The 21,467-nt window shown below is 34.4% G+C and overlaps 1 protein-coding gene across 1 annotated transcript in view; it reads right to left on the bottom strand.

Annotated features, from left to right (window-relative positions):
* Positions 1 to 21,467, bottom strand: part of GABRG2 (gamma-aminobutyric acid type A receptor subunit gamma2) — an 87,005-nt gene that overhangs the window by 38,517 nt on the left and 27,021 nt on the right. The window contains exons 4-6 of the mRNA XM_039219360.1: positions 19,681 to 19,901; positions 16,687 to 16,769; positions 12,727 to 12,864 (exon numbers count right to left, since the gene is read on the bottom strand). Coding sequence (XP_039075291.1) covers positions 12,727 to 12,864; positions 16,687 to 16,769; positions 19,681 to 19,901 — 442 coding nt within the window. The remainder of the gene's footprint in view (positions 1 to 12,726; positions 12,865 to 16,686; positions 16,770 to 19,680; positions 19,902 to 21,467) is intronic.

The raw sequence follows: 21,467 nt of genomic DNA, 5'->3' as shown, positions 1-21,467 counted from the left end.
TGCTATTTCCTACAAATGAGAATCCCCCCAAAATGCTATGGCTCAGTCTCAGAGCAAAGGTTCTGGCTCTGCCACTTCCCATCTACATAATCATAGAAATAAAATTAAGGTTAGTCTTCTAAAGCTCTTGCAGTTGTATTTAATAAACCTTGTAAAATCCTGAGCCCTGAGCCTGGCATACAAGAAAAGCCCAAGAAAAGTTAACTTGAACATTCTTATCATCATCCTTATCACCACTACCACCCGCTCATTATCAACAAGAATCATTAGTGTGTAGATAAATAGTAGTAGATCTTTAGGACCAAAATATCTCCTATTGCTCACTTATTTGGCATCAGCCAATGAAATGAAAATTCTATTTTATATTAGCTTGGTTTTAGATAAGTGGCCATGGAACAGTGACCTGGGGACACAGATGCTTGTTGATTAGTTGTAATTCTACTGATAAGTAGCCAAGCGAAAATGTTTTAAATTATTGTTACCCTATACTTCATGTACTCCACCTATAAAACAGAGGGACAGAATTACTTTTAAGAATGTTTTGTAAAGGAAAGGGTTAAAATGATAGTTTTATTGTTAAGATTAAATAAAAGGATTTCAATTTTACTTGAAACTACTCTATTTATACTCTTTTCTTATACAAGACTATTACAGATTTTTTTTATCATGACAAAATAACAGCAATCAAACCAGCCTGAACTTTTCATTATTTTGTGGCCATTCTTTATTAAATCATGTTCAATTACTTCCTCCTAGTGACAAGTGGATTATGCTAGTTTATTGTTTCTTAGAAGTTACACTGCCTAATATCTGTAAAATTTAATTTAGTGCGGGACCAATATTTACGGACTTGTTTTTCAATGTAATTAATAAAGCTGTCCCAGAAGTATAGCAGGGAAAACCCTGTCCATGTTTATAAAATGTGACAGTTCATATCACCCAACAATCATTTACGTGTTAATATTGTATCTTTGCATCTGTTCCTTCTGAAGCCAGTTTTATATAAATAGGAAATCATGGCTGGGTCATTGACAAAATAAGCAAGCTTGACCCAAAACAGTCTCTTTTAAAGAGAATAATTCCCATGGGGCACCTGGGTGGCTCAGTCAGTTAATCATCTGACTTTGGCTCAGGTCATGATCTCACTGTTCGTGAGTTCAAGGCTCATGTCCAGCTCTGTGCTGACACCTTGGAGCCTGGAGCCTGCTTCAGATTCTGTGTCTCCCACCCTCTCTCTTTTTGCCCTTCCTCTGCTCACACTCTCTCTCTTAAAAATAAACATTAAAAATTTTTTAAAAAGAATATTTTTTTCAGAATCAGAGATATTTTAATGACTGGATTCTATTTTCTTTGAGAGTTCATCATTCCTCTTTCTTGCTAGTGGGGGCTTTTCCTCCTGCATTATCTTGAGCTATACCTTCTCACCTGGCCAGGTGGACAGGCCATGAATAGCACAAAGGATTATACTAATGGTAAATTTTGCTTATGACTTTGTAGTTCCAAGTATTTGTTATCTCTTTCTACAAAGTCTTTCCCTACAAAGGCCTTGCCCAGTGGCCCTTTGTGTAAGAGAAGTGTGCATTCCACTCCATGGGCAACAGGTTTGTCTATGTCGCTTGCTTTGGCAAATGGAATGTGAGCCAAATCACTTATGCTTATCAAAGCAGAAACTAAAAATCATTTTATTCTTCTACTATTTCCCCCTCAGCCATTAGAATAGCATGCCATAGAATGGAAATTTTTTTTCAGTTTTATATTTTTATCAGTTTCACGGATATTTGAAGACTATTTGCTCATAGCATAGTCTAGCTTAAACTGACCAATACACTCCAATTCTGCCATACTAGTTTTAGATAGATAGATGATAGCTGGACAGGAAGCTAGACAGATGCAATCACAATAAAAAGAACACAAATTGTGGCCAATGGCAAATTGCTTTGGAAACATAAGTTCAGAAATAGTTCTGGTGTTTGAGTCACTGCTGCATTAGAAAATGAGCCCATCAGGAAACATGATTTTCTGTTTAGTGACTTACTCTATGATCTTGGACAAGGTCTTTACCCTCTCTGTATAGTCTTCTACAAGATTGGTTGTATGTAATCATCTCATGTGGAAAATGAGCATTGCATTATAGAAATATTGTGAAGATTTAATGAAATGATTTATGCCGAGAGAACTTACAAATGCTAGTACATCTTTTTAATTTAGAAGTGGTAGATCAGTATTATTTTAAGGGATCACCAATTCTCAGCACTATATCCATCAGCCAAATTTATACAGTTAAGCTCTTAAAAATAAAATAATACAATGTGGTCATACTATGCACTCTTGAGGGCAAGTGTTCTTTTTGTTGGAGTATACCAAGTGTCTCTTCTTTTCTCTGAAAGCCATGCCATAGCCATGGCCCTAACTTTGCCCTCTCCTAATTTCTCATTCAGAATAAATGTAGTTCACATCCACCTCCCCTCATGCCCACTGTGGCCTGTCTTTCCCATGCCAAATTCATTTTTTTTTCAGACCTTAACTAACTTATCAGCCATTTCTATGGCAACACTCTAGGCCTCTTGCCCCCATGGTTACAACTGAAGTTCTCTATACATGACAGATAAAATAGATCTGTTAATAGAATAAGAAAACAGGAGGAAGTTTCTTCTAGGAAAATGTGGGGATATAAATGCCCATCAGAAGTTTGCTTTATAACAGAACTGACAAATATTAGGAAATATAGCACAGCATTTTAGAAGTGAAAGGAGCTTCAAATTCAATCTAGTCTGATTTTTTTTGAGACAAAGAAATAAAGGGTCAAAACAAAATAATACAACTGCTCAAGATCATTCAACTATATGATAGCACAACCACAGAAGCAACTCTTACATAGGAATCAGTTTTTTTGCTCTATATCTAGCTGCTTCATTTCATCCAGGATAATAAAGAACAGAGCTTTACCGCAGAACAATAATTGTATCAATCTTCAGAAAAGTACAACAGGAAAAAGTGTCAATTGGCTATGCAAGACTGCTAATCAGTAATGTTCAAGAAAATCGCAACCAAGCTTTTATCTGCTTAGATGTGAACTGAAAAAGAAAAATACAAACAAGACTAGATGCACAAGTGTCTATCTATATAACTTTATAACTTTATGTTTATATATACACATATATTTAAGTGGTTTTGTTTTTTTTTTTTTTTTTTGAGAGAAAGAGAAAGAGAGAGCATGAGCAAAGAGTGCATGAGCAGGCTCCACACTGTCAGAGAAGAGTCCAACGTGGAGCTTTATCTCACAAACCGTGAGATCATGACCTGAAGCAAATTCAAGATTTGGACACTTAACCAACTGAGGCACCCAGGATTTTACTTAAAATTCATCTGCCATGAAAGTGGATTACAGAAATAAACTGAATAAACTTAAAATTGATTTGCACTGCACATGCTAGATATTTATGACAAATAAATCCAGTTGTAGAACATAAAATAGCAAGTGAAACATAGGTTAGCCAGGTTCTGGCACTTCCCTTCAAATCACTGTCTATTTTCAAGCAAACCTTGGTTGAGTAATAGTTTTTGCATTCGTTTCTTTTTGTTAATTAAAAGTAAAAACAGCAACAAACAAACAAAAACTTCATTTCCATCTTATCATCAGTGCTCATTTGGGACTCTCATTTTCCCCAGTTTTCCACAGAGATATAGACGCACTTAGTTTTTCAACATAGGGAAACAGTGATTGAAGAAAAAACCCAAAACCCCAAAAATACAACAGGGACTTTGGTAAACTGGAAATGATTTACCTCACCTTTTCAGAGGTGATAGAGAAGCACATAAGGGCAAAACAATTAAGTGTGTGATGGGGATGCAGTACAACTCTACTCAGTTGTGTACAAATGAAAATGAAGACCCAGAGGTTTAAGATGTAAAAACATGTTTAAGATTTTCACATGAAAATTTCCAAATGTTCAATATTGACTAAAATAAAAGTAAACTCTTCCATGTCTAAAGACCAATGCTCTAAGTGGGAGTTGGGCAAGTGGCTACCAAGCTCCAACCACTGACTACCTCTTTGGAGTAATTTTCCTGTAAGTAAAACGACAACTGGGCTTGATCTTCAAGACTTAGCATTTTTCTCTATCTATTTCCACTCTCAGTCACTGATACCGGGAACAAGAAACCAGCAGCTAAGAAAGTACAATCATTAGGTGGTTATAATTGGTATCCATGATTGCATTGTCTGTTTAATAAGGAGCTATCACACAGCTCATGAATTGCACATTGTCTTATATGTTATATAGCTCTTCACCACTTAGTGATGAAATTCCAGCTGGTTGGTGCTGTAAGTCATGTGAGCAAAGGCATACTAGAAATCGTGTTTGGAAACTATTCTAGCAAACTCAGTGGTCTCTACTGAGGCTTCACTTCTAAGCAAAGCCACTTATTTATTGTACTTCAGTGTTTTTATAGAGCTGATAGAGAAGCACATAAGGGCAAAACAATTAGGTTTGTGATGGGGATGCAGAACAACTGTAATTTTAAGAAAATGCCACTTTTTAGTATTCTTTTTGTCATTATTCTGAAAAATAAAAATAATGCATAGCAAGGAAAAGTTGTTTAGGGTAGATAAATTTGAAGACAGATATGAAAAATTAAACGTTTATGATGTGACTCAGCTGTTAATGAGAAGCACTGTTAATTTCTTAAACAGTGGACATATCAATGTAAAAAAAATTAATTTAGTCATGTTTAACATATTTGTCAATTATCTTTTCCTTGGGCTTTTCTGACCTATTTCTGCCCTTCAGGAATGGATTGTTCTTGTTTTTCTAAATGAGATAGATTACATGAGAGGCAGGTGAGTATGCTTAACAAATTCTGGCCAGCCACAGCTTATATGCCCAAGCAAATTCTTTTCTGGGCTGTTATGCACTGCAATGTGCTATGACCTTCTTAATAAACTCCTTTTAGTAAAAAAGTCAAATATTAAAGAAAAATAATTTTCCTCATTGCCACTTGCTTCCCTTTTCAGTCTCTGACGAGCTTAAATTTGCATATCTACATTGCTGAATAGCATTATTTTCTGAAAGTGCAAAAATAAGATGAGGAAATTAGTCAATTGCATGAAACAGAGTGAAAGGAATCATTAATGAGTTTGTGTGGAGAGCATGTCTGTAGACTCAGTCTCTATTATCTCACATTTTATTTTTTAAAAATTATTTAATGTTTTACATTTATTTGGGGCAGCACCTCAACAGGAGGGTTCTATTAGTCATATCAAGAGCACGGTTGAATGTGTCTTTTAAATACAGCAAAATAGGATTTTTCATTTGAATTAGGAAACACCAAAGACTTGATCAAAATTAACATCTTGACCTGGTTAGTTTTGATAGACTATCACAATAAGGTATTAATCCCCAAAATTACTGTAAATAGTACTTATGCAAACCCTTTATTAGGTTTTCTTTCCTATAAGAGCAAACAGCAAATACACTGGATCTGACAGTTTCTTAATTAAGACCATATTTGGATAGTGACCATTTGATCTGCTAAGCAAGAGAACATTATTAGCTCATAGGCAGTAAATATGTTTCTGAAAAATGAAGCATATCATTGCTAAATTGTTTCTCACTATATAAAACAAAATTCCATTTGCAACAAGTTAACATATTTTGATGCATATGTAAGGTTATCATATTAAGTGCTATGACTTCATTACATTGATTGTGTAATATTGCCTATTATCAAGCCGAAGAATTAACTTTTTCTTTTAATTAATTCATCTCTTTATGTAATGTTTAATGAGAGGCAATGGGGTAAAAATTTGGTACCTGGATAAATAACTTCTGCTTTATTGAATATCCTTGAACAAATTACTTAGCCCCTCTAAACTTAAGTTGCTTCATGTGTCAAATAGCAAAAGACTGTATTTCTCAGAGGTTTCTTGTGAGAAATAATATGATAGCACACCATGTTGCACAGATGGTAGAAATCCATAAAACCCATTGTCCCTTCCTAGCACACAACTGAGCTACATTTCCCAGACTCATTTTATCATCATGAGAATATACAACATTCTTAGTAGTGGAATATAAGCAGAAATAAAGTATCGTCTTGAAGCCAAACAATTTTCCTTAGATTTCCTATGACTTCTCTATGCAACTTTTCTCTCTCTCTCTCCAGCCCTATCTCTGTATTAGGTAAGGTTAGAGGAATCTTGGAATTTAAAATTCTGATGTGGGATTTTTAAAAATGTAATATATAAAATATTCCAGGATTACAACTGAAAGGAAGTAAAACATAATATTTTGGGTTAATATATATATACCATCATATGTCACTAAAAACATATACATGGATGGTACTATCATTCCCCTTAAATTAAAAATTTAAAGAAGTTTGTTTCTGCCTTTGACTTGCTTTGAAAAAATATTGAAAACTTGATGGAGAACATTCTAGGAAAGCATAATTTATAAATAAAAGGCACTCCTACATTAGGACATATATAGTGTAACTGCAGTGACATCAGAGGTTCTGGATAGGTCTAAGAACAAGGACTTCAAAGAAGCATCTAGTCAAACACATTCATCTTATAAGTGAGGAACTTTCATCCCAGATATGGCTATTCCTGGCCCAGCACTCTTTATGTTATTCTTACATTTTCTTCTCTTGAAACCAAACTTAATTTTTTCAAAATCAAAGCTTAATAAAATAAAAATTAATTACTGTGAGATCTTCCATGGATTTAAGACATGACATTGCTTCAGCTAGTTGAAAAGTTTATTGCTGACTAAAATGAACTCACAGTTTGTTGTGACTGAAGAGTCTCACGGGAGACTGTGAGATGAATGCACAGTTGTTTATTCTTCTCCTACCAACTAGGTTTCCTAATTTTTTTATTTCAACATTTTCAGAAAAAAAGAAAAGAACACTGTTAACTTATATCTTTTTTTTCCTTTTCTTTACCTTAAAATAGTTTATCTCCATGATGCGTATAATTTTCAAAAGTGTCTCCCTGGTTTGCCAAAGACATCTAAGTTAAAACCATCCTGGAAGGTTGGAGCTACTTTTTTTTGTTCTATTTGGAGAACTATTTGGCCAATATGTATATCCTGATACAGGTATAGAAGGTTGGACTTGAGCTTGGTATTAAGTAAGGAACACAGGACACAAAGACGTGAAATACATACTGCCTACACAGAATACCTCAGGGAGATTAAGGGTATGGGGGGAGAATAGTGGCCAATGTTTGAAGAAACAGAGTATATTATTAATATTTTACAAATGAAGCAATGAATATGGACTTTATCCACAGAGCTGGTATTTCTAAAATTGTAGTCTGACCAGCACTGTTGGAAAGTAAGGTAAATTTAGTGGTACATTGAATTTTTATTTTAATATTTACGTATTTATCATAATAGAAATTAGGAAAATATAATAAGCACATGAAATTAGGTGAACCTAATTCACCTAACCATGGTGAATTAAAGACAAAAAAGTAAATAATATCTAATGTTCTCGGGTTTACCAAAAAATTTATGAGGATATTTCATGAAACACTGAAGTTTGCATCCTAAAAAAAATATGGAAGCTTTAATGGCATTACAATATAGGAAGAATGTGATACGTTCTTTTTGATTAAGAATGATGGTATTTGGATCACATGTTCTTCTTATTTGCCCATTTTTCTAGCTCACATTTCAGAATGAGAACATGAAGGAACATGAAAGAACAAAGGTCTGCTTGATACTAAAAATCATGTAGATTAATTTGGTGAACTGGCAATGATCAGGAAGAACAAAGTCTTCTACTTTAGAGTAAACAATGAGTATTGGGAATATACATAACAGAATTCTGCACTGCTTATTAAGTTGAAGCAAATTTTACAGTTTTATCAATATAATTGTCAGAAGCAATCAATTCTGCAATTGCTACTAATCAACAACTCTAAGGCATGCCACTACCCAAATAACATCATGTATACAAAGATGATTAAAAGAAGGCTTTCATTGTGAAATTTGTGATTTACTGGAATGAGGGGACAGAAAAGGGTAAATCAAAAGTGCCTAAGCCCTATAATTCAGCAATTGCACTATTAGGTATTTACTCAAAGGATAAAAAAATACATATTCAAAGGAGTACATGCACCCCAATGTTTATGGCAGCATTATGAACAATAGCCAAATTATGGAGAGAGCCCAAATGTCCATTGACTGATGAATGGATAAATAAGATGTGGTATGTATACACACACACACACACACACACACACACACAGGAATATTACTCACCCTTCCAAAATAATGAAATCTTGTCATGTGCACCAGTGGAGATGGAGCTAGAAAGTATTATGCTAAGTGAGAAAAGTCACTCACAGAAAGACAAATACCATAGAATTTCACTCGGAAGAAACAAAACAGATGAACACATGGGAAGGGGGGGAAGACAAGGGAGGGAAACAAACCACAAGTGACAGAGGGGGTGGGGGATGGGCCAGATAACTCATGGATATTAAAATGGGCACTTGTGATGAGCAATGAAACCAATATTGTACTATATGCTAACTAAAATATAAATTTAAATAAATAAATAATAAATAAATTAGTGTGAGGGGAGTGCCTTAAGCAATACAAAAGCAGAAATTAGGTCTTCATAAGGTAGGTGAAAATGCTCTGAGGGAAAGTTAATGGGATGATGATGATGATAATTTTAATAAGAATGTCTTCCATTACAGAGTCTTTTCTATGTGTCGGATAAAATTTTAAGCAGTTTTAATAGAGTGTCTTACTTAATCCTCAGAATAATCCTGAAATACCGGTGACACTAAGCTTAAACATATTAAATAATTTATACAAGCTAGTATTCAAACTTGAGTTGCCTGACTCCAAGAGTACACATTCTTTAAAAATTTCTCCAAATTGTTTTGATGGAAGGTAAATAAAGGCCTGAGGAGATGCTACGCTTTTAAGCCTTAACATCATAAAGAAGGTAGGAATGAGTGAGAAGCTATTCAGAAGAGAAAAACTAAGATTCAGTGTATGTATAGGATTGGCTAGTTATAGTCAGGAAAATATAGTTTGATTCGTTCTGTCACAAGGTGGGAAATTATAGAAAACAAAGTCAGAAAGTTCCTGAGAGCAAAAGCTTGTGCTTAAATTTACCTACCAAATTCTTGAAACATGGTGAAAGTTGTATTTTCAGAAGACCCAGTAGGCCACAGCGGAAATAAAATAGTGTAATAATTAAAAGCACAAGTCTAGGAGCAAATCATTGAACTTATAGCCCAGCTTTTATAACTGATCCCTGTAGTAAATGAGCTTCTAGAAGTCTGTTTCCTTATCCACAGTGATATCTTGGATGTGATGTGTAGGAAATATGACCATGGCTATGAGAAATCAAGTAGGTTGTTTAGCTAAAAGGCTTGCTACAGTGTATATAGTTAGTGTTTAGTAACCACTAACTTTTATGATTAATGTGTAAAAGATAGACTATGGAAGAGAAAGACTGACAGCAGGGACATAACTTAATAGGCTACCAACACAGTCCAGATGAGAACAGACAAAATCCTGAACTAGGACAGTGGTAATAGCAACAGAAAAGGGGACAGTTACACAAGATGCTTCAGAGGCATAAGTGCTTTGTGATTCATTAGAGGTAGGAGGTAGAAACATGACTCTGACTGTTCACGCCTGGCTCACTGAGACAATGATGGTGCTATTCCCAGATGCACAGCAATTACAAAGACATGATGGTTTGGAGAAAAAATCATGGATACAGAATCTGTTTTGATATATTGACTGTGAACTAAAGGTGTTCTTCAAGTCCTATCAATCTACCACTAAGGCAATATTTTTCTCAAGTGTGATACAGATGTGATTGGTGAGAAATTAGGACAATTCAGGTGGTTTGTGCACAGTTGTCACAAATGACATTGAATTACATGGTGAGAAGATTCCTGTGAAATGGCCCTTCTACTCTTCTGTTTACATCTATGAAATGTTTTACTTTGGTGCCAGCTGAACTTTCCCATTTCTCAAATACTGTTTTCTTCTCTCATTTTCAATATACTCAGTCTGCAGAACACAAATATATGCACTTAAAATTTAATAACATTTGTTTGCTTTTCACTATATTTTTGTAGCAACTTCTATCGTGTCAAATGCTACTGATTTTCTAATTATGGCCCTAATATGAACTTTCTTTTAAAAAATCCATTTTCCTAAAAACAATAATGAATCAATTTAAAGAAAAAATACTGAGGAATTAGCAGTATAGTCACTATTTGGATATAATAAAGTCATGAGAGGTGGGCTTGAATGAATGAAGGTTAGAAAACCTTGCAGTAAGCTAGGTCAGACTTTAGGCAATACTCTCACTCAGTTTTGATGCATATTAAACTAATATACATTTACTCTAACATACATTTACTCTCTCCCAGTTTTAATGTATATTAAACTAATATACATTTACTCTAAGTCTAGGAGAAAATCACATTGTAATAATGGCTGCAATTTAAAAGGAGTATAAATTTGATATTCTGATAATTTCCCAAGAAAGCTGTTTTTATAACTTCCTTGTAGATATTAACTAGTTATAAAGCTCTGCTTTGAAGGTAAGAATGGCATCAGAAATCAAACAAAAGGTCATGCAGAAACTTCTAGTCATTACAAAATCAACTGTCACAAGAATCGGGCTGCCTCTCGGCATTGGTGTTAAGTTTCCATTTAGTCCTTTCTCTTCACAGATACAACTAAAATGGCACGGCACACAAAATACAAACCAGCAAGAGCAGAAAGTGGATAACAAGACGAACAGGGATGCTAACCACCATATTAAAATTCACAACAATGGCTGCAATCAATTAAATGATGCTACTCAAAACCAAATCTGAGATCAATGAGGTTTTGCTTTGATTTCCCTAGGAAGATTAATATCTTTGTTAAACCTTGGTAATATTTCTTGACATGCTTTAAGTACGTAGGTCATTTTCTTTTGGAAATATCTCTTAATAGAAAATAAATACTCTAGATAATTCTCAGTATGAAATATTGGGGAGGGAATGATTGAGGACCAGTGATATAAAGCCAACCCTTTCCATCACCACCATTTGGTTTTAATGCCCCTTTGGGCTCAAATGACTAAAAAGACTGGCTAGTCATCAGTTTTGGGGTTCTGTTTTAGGGTGCTGGAGCAATTACAGAAACATGAATATACAACACAATATAATGCCCAATTTCTCATTCTGGAAGCATGCAGACTTAGAGATTATTTTTACACACGTTCTTCCTTTCACAGATGGAAAACCAGTTCTAAGGCAATCCTAAATCTTTTTTAGGGACCAAATAAAAGACTGTTCTAGGACTTGATGTTCAGGGTTTGCAGTGAATAAGAGAACAGAAGGCCACTTTTCAAAAATATACTCAATCATTTCTTTGACCTTCTTTTCTATTCTTTTTGCAAATTAAGAGAGCTAGAGAAATCTGCAAACACTGTTGATAATAGTGTTAAGACCAGATAGTACTTTGATTTGGATGATGCTGGTTATGAAGATATAATCTTAAATTTCTATTTTTGCATAGGTCCTTAATTTGTTTCTCTGTGTACAGTAGACCAAGATCTTATTCCAAATTAGTCAAGACAAAAGTATGTCCTATGAATTTCAGGTGAAAAAAAATCAGGTATGTGTAAATAAATCAACAGAAAATAGCTCAACTCATACAGGAATACATATCAAAATACATATCTTAATAGACAGTAAGCTGAGAACCCAGTATTTGAAACTGGGACATATTAAAGTCACTTAATTTTAAAAGGAGTAGCTTGAAAAATTTGCATGGAGTATATACTCAACATTGCAGAAGGTTTATACTGGCCACCCAGGAGACAGATACGGTCTCTGAAATAGGTTTAAATTATATCACATTGGTTTTTAAATAAATTCAATTAATACCATTAAAGTCATGATATTTGTTATAAAAATAAAGATTTTTAGTTTCTCTTAAATAATCTGAGGTCCTGACCACATTAGGTCCTATACACACTTGTGAATTATAATATTAGTAAAAGCTACTATTTATTGAATGCTTACTAAGTGCCAGGTATCATTCTAAGCACTCTCCTTTTTTTTTTTTTTTTGTATACATAGTATACCTGTGAAACAGGTCTTTTGTCCACATTAGTTATATGAGAGAGTTAATCCCTGAAAAATTCAGTAACTTTCTCAATATCTTTAGCTAGTAACTGATGGAGTTGGGATTTGAAACCAGGCCTGTACCTTATCCATGATAAATCAGATCAAAATATTAAATTACTGAATGGAGAATCTGCCCATATCCATTTTGATCATACTTCTGTATTTGTAGAAAGCTAATTTTCCCTGTGTGATTACTTTAAATGTTACTATTTCAATATACTATAAAACCTATTTCCTAAAAGAAACATTACACCTACACCTAATAAATATTTTCTGCTTTTAAAATAATTGCTACTCATTTCTGCTTAAAGAAATTAAGCAAATAAGTTACTAATCCAATTTTAATCCATTTTGCTTCAAACTGATAGAATCCATTTATATTTATCTATTATGCTAGAATACCAATTATAATTTTCTCTGGTAAATTAAAACACTTCATTTAATTTTCTGCATATCATTTGTAGACAGATATTGAAAGTCTTCTGAATTATTTATACCAGAATTTTAATTCTGGAAGGGGTCATTCAACATTTTTTTCAAATGCACCTTACCAGAAGTTGTCTTCACTACTTCAGTGGTATTTCTCAGTCCAACAAATGAAAATTGATAAAGCCTCCAAGATCTTGTGTCACCTACTTCAACAGAACTACGCTTCCATTGGTAGACAATTTCTTCACGTGGATAGCCGTCTATGGAAAAGCACACATTTTAAATTATTTGTAGATGAATGTATGTAGCAACCACCTTCCATGAACAAGACACTGAGGTAAGTATGAGAAAGATGGAGTTATAAGTTAGAAAAGGATCTTGAACTAAAGAGCATCACAATAGAGGAAATAAATACCATGACATCTTATCCCAACAAGAAGTTAAAAGTATAAGGTCAAAATTATCCTTGAAAGTCACTTAATTTGCATAGAAGGTATGCTATACCTGGTTGTGTGTGTACTATATGCATGCTTTACATTATCTGCATACAAAAAGTAACTAGTATATGATATATAGTACATATGCCAGATATCATTTTATGATGAAGGGGAGTAAACAAGGTCATGCAGAAACAGAAAATAACAGAAAAGGAGATTCAAATCCCTCTCCAGGGTATGCCCTTGGAGTGGAAGATGACTGGGAAAAACAACTTCAACTATTTACATTATTTTCTCTCTTTCAATTTCTTGGGACTTTGTTTTAATACATGCAGAAATCTACTATTAACAGCAGTAAGTAGAGGAACACCTGGGTGGCTCAGTCCATTAAACATCCAACTCTTGATTTCAGTTCAGGTCGTGATCACGTGGTTCATGAGTCTGAGCCCCACATCAGGGTCTCTACTGACAGTGTGAAGCCTGCTTGCATTCTTTCTCCATCCTTCTGTCCCACCTCCCCCACTCTCTCTCTCTCAAAGTAAACAAACTTTAAAAAAAAGGCAGTAAGTAGAAATGTCAAGGGGAAGATACCAATGAGCACTATTATAGATTCTGAAGAAGTTAATCATGTTCATCCAAGAGAACAGAAAGCCTTCATGAAAGAGGTACTGTACTTATAATGTAGTGATTATCAGTATCATTTGTTAGCCATAATACCCTAGAGGTTTCTTCATTTTTTTTACCTAAGTTATTTGTTTCTTGATGGAGATGATGGTAGTACTTATTTCATGAAATTGATGGTCATAGCATATTTGTTGAATGGATAAACATGATTAAATAAATTATAGAATAAACTATGTAGGGATGCCTGGCTGGCTCAGTCTGTAGTTCATGCAAGTCTACATATCAGGGTTGCAAGTTCAAGCCTCACATTGGGTGTAGAGATCAGTAAAAATAAAGCATAAAAGAAAAAAATAAAATAAACTCAAGTAAAAACAGATAGATAGATACATAGATGGATAGATAGATGACAGATAAATGATAGAGAGATGATAAATAAAACTAGATATCATCTCAACTATTTATGGACTAATAATGCTTTTAAACTCTTAATTATGGAGGTTGATTGACTACCTGGAATAGGATCTCTTATGTGTTCTCCTTTTCTTTCTTTTGGTCCAACTGGTTGTGTATTATGTGTTTATTAACTAAGATGAAAGGAAAAAGAAAGCATGATTTCCCAGAATGGTATGGAGCAGGGGTAGTGAGACAGAATGTGTTGAAAATCAAGAAAAAGAATGATGATTTTAGGGAACACCCTATGGAGAACATGTTGGTGATTTAACTTTTTTGATAGCAATAAGTAACATTAAGTTGTGTTTGGGTTGAGAAGTCGGTTGTCCATCAGTGACCTAAAGACAGAGAAATCATCAGCTCTTAGATTTTAGTTGACTCAGAAGAGTAGTCCCAGTTGAAAAATTGATAAAAAATAAGTCTCATCTCCTAAAGCTTGAGAAAGATTTTACTCAAAATTATTTCATTCTTGGATAAAGTAAAATATATGAAATACGATTTATAATGGGAATTTTCCTTTTTATTTTTTTAATGTTTTATTTATTTCTGAGAGGGAGGGAGGGGAGAGAGAGCAAGAGAGAGAGAGAGAGAGAGCGCGAGCAGGGGAGGGTCAGAGAGAGAGAGAGAGGGAGATACAGAATCTGAAGCAGGCCCCAGGCTCTGAGCTGTCAGCACAGAGCCCAATGCGGGGCTCGAACCCACAAACCATGAGATCATGACCTGAGCCGAAGTCGGACACTTAACCGACTGAGCCACCCAGGCGCCCCGTCCTTTTTAATTCTTTTAATGTTTTACTTTATTTTTGAGAGAAAGAGAAGCAGAGAATGTGTGAAGGATGGGGAGAGGGAGGGGGATACATAGAATATGAAGCAGACTCAGGCTCTGAGCTGTCAGCACAGAGACAGATGTGGGATTCAAACTCACGAACCCATGAGATCATGACTTGAGCCAAAGTCAGATGCTTAACCTACTGAGCCACCCAGGTGCCCCAATATAATGGGAACTTTTCTAAATAGATATGATACATAGTGATATTTTTCCTCTAGTTCCTTCTGGAATTTATGTAATGAGGAACAGATGATTGCTTCTCTTATCATTGACTTTTTTTTTTCTTTTTGAAAGGGTAGTTATTGGGGCACCTGGGTGGCTTAGTCGGTTAAGTGTCCGACTTTCGCTTAGGTCATGATCTCGCGGTTCGTGGGTTCGAGCCCCGCGTCGGGCTCTGTGCTGACTGCCGGCTCAGAGCCTGGAGCCTGTTTCAATCTGTGACTCCCTCTCTCTCTGACCCTCCCCTGCTCATGCTGTCTCTGTCTCTCTCTCCTAGAAATAAATAAAACATTAAAAAAAAAAAAAAGAAAGAAAGGGTAGTTATTATGATTTAGTTGGTTCATATGAGTCTCTGTCACTCCCTGCTTGGGAAATTCTATTTATAGAAATATAAACTTAAAATTCATAATCAGTTTTTCATTCTGCCTAGTATGCATAGCTGGCAGATCAAAAATAAGAAAGAGGTGAGAAACCTAATATGGATGCTCAACAAATCGTGAGGCAAACATCTGGGGGAAACTAAGGCTTGGGTTTAGTTCAGGCAGGAACTAGCTATGAAGCTTTATTTGTATTATAATCATCACAGATCTTCTTGCTATATAGTATTGTCTGATAATAATAATAATTAATAAGAATAATAGAGCTCTTTACTGAATTTTATTGTGTGTAAGGTAGCATACCAACCATTTTACACATATTACATCAACAAAACAATATTGTGGTGGGGCTTGCCTCATCATCTCTATTGGGCAACTGAGATTCTGGACTTACTGCAGGATTTAATTATTTGCTCAAGTCTATAGTGATGGAGTTGAGATTTGGACTACACCCATAAGATGCCAAATATTAGTCTTTTACTCACTGGTAGATAACTAGTTTTAGGTATTATTCAAACTCCAGACAAGGTAGGTAATTTTTAATTTTGCTATCTTTAACATGCATACTGAAATTGAAATAAGCAGATGACACTGTTAAATCTATGTACCCCCTGCTGAGTAAGGGAGAAAATAAGTAGCAAAGAGGTTGCTACCCTCTTCTTCGGAGCCAATAGGGGGCGAGCCGGGAAGAAGGATGTAAAATTCACCATTGTACCTTTCCATTGAATCCAGGCCTGGCTTTACAACCCTTCAGGTTTTGTGCTGACAGCTCAGAGCCTGGAGCCTGCTTTGGGTTCTGTGTCTCCCTCCCTCTCCCTCTGCCCCTCCCCCATGCACTCTCTTTTTCTCACAAATAAATAAAAATTAAAAAAGAAAAGAAAAGTGTCTCTAGGCAACCACTGTGAATTTATTAAAAATTTATATCCCAGTGAAACCTACGTGTTAGTTCTAAGAAAACAGATCCTTTTCTTGCAGGAATCACTCTAATAGGGCTAAGCTGATATTATGATGAAAGTAACTGTCAAAATCTTCAAAGTCAACAACATTGTTTGTTTCTGCATTCTCTAGGAGCCTCCCAATTAGTTGGCATTGCAATTAGGAAACTGCTGGTGAAAGAGGATACAGAATACAGAATGAGATTACTTACAGCTGGAGAACTCTAAGGGGCAGGAATGTTCGTCCATTGGAAAATTGTGCAACTGCAATTGGCACTCTGCATCAATTGTCAACCTAAACAGAAGCACATGAAACACAAATAGAGTTTAGACACAGTTTTAAGAATATACATGAATACAATTTTTAATGACTATTCTTCATCTTTGTTCCTGGAGAATATATCTCATATTCTTATTGATAATTCAAGATAATTCTCCCTGAAGAAATCCACCAAGTCCATGAGAAAATTAAGACTTAATGTCATCCATTCATTTTCACAGACCAAACAATAGGCTCTCATTTACCTCAATTCCATTTTTTCCAGAATTTATGACCACGTAACTTTTTGGCAAATTAATTGCACACATGAGATTGCTCAGTGAATATATTTAACTTAACAGAACAAACTGTTTTAGGAACTTAAGCTCATTTAGTGTTTGCATGTAAATGAATGCTGATAATTCTCAGATCTTATCTGCTAATTAAAGCAGAACCTTCTGTTTATAAGTACTTGTTAGCTGTTAGATTTAAATTACTATATGTGAGTTTTAAAATACTTATATTTCACAGTGGAGTATTATGCATTCTTATAATGGAACACTATGAAGCCATTAAACTGGAAGTTATAGAGTAGAAGAAAATGGCAAACAAGAAATAGTAAATACACATATACAGACATATTTGAAAAATGTTTGCCAGTGAGCCAAAATTGGTTTTCATCTGGGGTGCTTATTAAAGGTACAGATTTTCTGGATCTTGATATAGCCTAGGACTCTAAGAGGGAGAAATTTAATGGAATCCCATATGTTTTGACCATCTTTGGACAAGTAGGAATATATTCTAAAATTGTAATGGTGGTGAGTCAATAATTTTTAAGATTTCTTATTTGTTAGCTATATTTCTTACAATGTACAGCTAATAATCTTGAATTAATAAAATACTATTTTATAAATATTAGTTTATTTTAAAAGATTTTACAATTCAGCATTATTTTTAATTGAGGAGATTTCATTTTTCTATTGTATAAAAGAGCAACTACTGATCTTAAAATGTAAGTGATAATTATTCAGCCTTTAATCATCCATGTGGAACTGGGTATGATCACTTGTTCTTTCATTTAATAAATGTTATTATGGCTTTATTGTACTTTAATGTGATCAAAGTCAGAAAACTAGCAGCACAGTTAAGATTTGAACACATTATTTGTCTCCAAAGCTGAAGGTTTTAATCATTGTCATTCAATAATTATATGCTCTTCAAAAGAAAAGGTTAGTTTTATTCATAAGTGAAATTATAATTAAATTTGATATTTTATTATTTTTAAGTTAAACTGGAATTATTAAAATTGAAAACACTTTTAGAAAGATTGCAGATACGAAGACAGATGTACACATATATAATCTATGCACACAGAAATATTTATAGTTTATAGATTAGCAACAAGAATAAAATCATCTCTGTATACATTCACAACTCATTCAAACTTTGAATCTTATGAGTAGCATTTTTGAGGTTATTTCCATAATTAAATATTGGATTGAGATTCTACAAATTAATACAAGTAAAAAAATGACTGTACTTAATAGGACAATAAAGGGACTTGAGATAGTGTGAGTGACTTAATTTTTCAAAAGCTAGACTGAGCTTTGATTTATCAAACTTTGATTTCCACTATATTCTAATTTCAATCATTACCTTATCTCTCATTTAATGAAACCCATGATGAATCCAAACTATATGGAATGAATTCTTTTTGTAATTGTGGCCATTTTTCCTAGTCACTGATCTTGGGTGGGGGCATGAGTCATGGGAATGGTGATGCATTCTTTCCAATAATCTCCATCAATTCCTACCTAATTCCTCTAAATAAAAATGTAACAAAGTAGAAACATTAAATTTACTAATAAAACTTTGAGATAGATCTTCTAGCACCAAGACCCCTGCAACCAGATAGCTGCACCTAAATCATATACATAGAAATTCTGGAGAGTTGCCCTAATTCATACTGATAGTCAAACAGAGCTAAGAACCAAAGCCAGATGTGTCTGGTTCTTAAGTCTACATACTTAACTATTATGTTGTTTAATAATATACTTTCACTGGGGTGCCTGAGTGGCTCAGTCGGTTGGGCATCCTACATCAGCTCAGGTCATGATCTTGGCAATTCGTGAGTTTGAGCCCCACATCGAGCTCATTGCTATCAGTGCGCAGTCTGCTTCAGATCCTCTGTCCCCCTCTCTCTGTCCCTCCCCCACTTGCACTCTCTCAAAATTAAACATTTTATAAATAAATAAATAAATAAATAAATAAATAATAAAAATGAAGTATCAAGATAATGGCATACAGGAATTTAAGTAGAAAATCTCCCAAAAGTTATTTCATATTTAGTTCTGAAAATAAAAGACACCTCCTTCAAGTTATCCCTAAAGAAGTCTATTCCTGAAATAGCCAATAAATTAAGTCAAATAGCATATCAGCATAGTGGGGAGTGGGAGCTGGCAGATTAAACTCATTGTAGTTACCTGCTATTGCATAGCGAAAAGACAAGGAGTTACAAGGAGACCTCCAAACCAAAATTCCTCCTTTAGCAATGGTTTCCTTGGAAACAGAGACATTTCCAAGCATAACAACTGGTCATCCCAATGATAACTGTGTGTTAGTTTCCTTATTTTATAGCAGCAGGACACACATGTAAAAGTCAAGACTGACGCAAAGATCAGGTAACCTTACAAAGTTGAAACATTTCATGTCTCTGTGAGAAAACAGAGTTCTCACATCAATCAGAGAAAGTAAGTTCTACCTATGGCTTTGAAAAAGCATATTGATAATAGAGCAAAATACAAATTTTGTACTATCGTATACTATTTTGGTCAAACTTGCCCACCCTGAAGGTTTGAAATTTCTTTCATCCCTCTTGTTTTAAGCGAATGTGGGTGATCTTTGTTTTATTCCCAGAGATTATTCCTTTCCTTTTTCAAAAGAATACCTTAAAGTGTAGAGCACTCGACCATCATTCCAAATTCTCAGCATCCTATTAGGGGTGGTTATCCAGTGTGCATCAGCTTTCTTGGAGTTTCTGAAGAAAGTGTCTGGAATCCAGATTTTCCCTACCATGTTGCTATTCAATCGGAGGACTTTAATGGTGCTGTTAAATTTCAGACGTCTGTCATACCATGTTTGGGCAAAAAATATGTCAATTGTATATTCCTGTTTTAAAAAAAAAAAGGTGTGAAATAGAACATTTTTAACACAGAGTTATAATGTGGAACATTTGTTAGTATTTATCATTTGTATTCTCATTACCAATACAAAGCAAAGCTACTCTGGTTTTGATTAATCCAAAAGAAGGCAAAAGCTTTGCTAAGGAGATATACCCATCTTTTATAGACAAATTAATATTTTTATGAAAAAAAATAGACCTGTTTAGATGAATTCTAGCAAAAGATCATAGTTTTAATATAGTCATTTGCATTCAGTGTCTGTAGGGCAGTTTCTCATGTTACTTTGGGCTAGCTAATTCTTTGCTGTTGGGGGCTGTTTTGTGTGTGTGAGAATGCTTAGTAGGTTCTTAGCCTCTATCCACTAGACACCAGTAGCACAATAACCTCTGGATATTGTGATAGCTAAAAATATCTTCAGACATTATCACATGTGTCTTGAGGAAATCAATCACATAGGTTCAGAATCACTGCTAAAGAGTCAAGAAAGTCCATAGTACTCAAAACAGCCCTAAACTGGAGCTCTGGAGGAAGGCTCAGTTGCCTCATAATAAAATTGGGATCTTTAAGAACCTGTCTTGTTATGTAGTGTGAAGATGGAAAAGGAGAATGCACATAAAGTGGTTTTGGTCTGGCAGAGAGCAAAAACCCAATGCAAGGTAACTTTTAAAATATGTTTTACTATCAAAGCTGTCCTTTTCACTAAACACAAGGAAATGAACCAATTAAAAAATAATCTTTAATACTGTGCTTACTCTATCATAAAGCACATTCTCAAAGTGCTGTGATGAGACATGATTCTATAATGATTACCCTCAAGTATATATCACTAAAGTGGCAAGTGGTTGATTTTAATTAAAAGAATTGTTTGATATGAATTCAGACCATTAGACCCGGAGTAGGAACTCCCAAGTTTTGGTTTGTCATATTTAGATATTACTTAACATTATTTTATAACTTTTAGACATTTCACTGATGTCTAGACATATTTTATAACTTATAGACATTTCACTGATGTCTATAAATGAAAAAAACTCAGTGTTCTTAGAACCTGAGAGCTGAGTGATGGGAATCACCCACATTTCCTGTCCGATACCACTAACCAACCACCATTCTATAATGAAGAACATACATAAAATGAGATTATTTATTTACCCAAAAATACATAGCCTCTCAGGATTACCCTAGAATCTCCTTCCTTTGCCTCACTTGCATTGATTTCTTTGCAGCTCCTAATGAGGTGTCTCATTGTAACTGACTACATTTCCACCAGGTAAACCACATCACTCATTCATCATTCTGTTCCTTATTTGTAGTCTGCAAGTAGTAAGAAAGGAACCCATCTTATGAAATTCTTTATCAACTAATTTGTGATATGCCAGTAGATAAAGTAATTAAATAATTTCTGAACTAAATTTTGGCAAGAAGCAAAAAAATAAATAAATATATAAAACCCACAAAAATAAAATCTTTAAGATTCATTGAAACCAGCATGTCATAAAATATGATTCTGGGATAACAGTACTGGGGACTAATACTCCTGAAATTAAAAGTT

This window comes from Hyaena hyaena, unplaced genomic scaffold (assembly GCF_003009895.1).
Source record: "Hyaena hyaena isolate Hyena2069 unplaced genomic scaffold, ASM300989v1 scaffold_814, whole genome shotgun sequence".
Classification (NCBI taxonomy): domain Eukaryota; kingdom Metazoa; phylum Chordata; class Mammalia; order Carnivora; family Hyaenidae; genus Hyaena; species Hyaena hyaena.
Note: the sequence above shows the minus strand (reverse complement) of the source record. Positions and strands in the feature narration are given on the sequence as shown.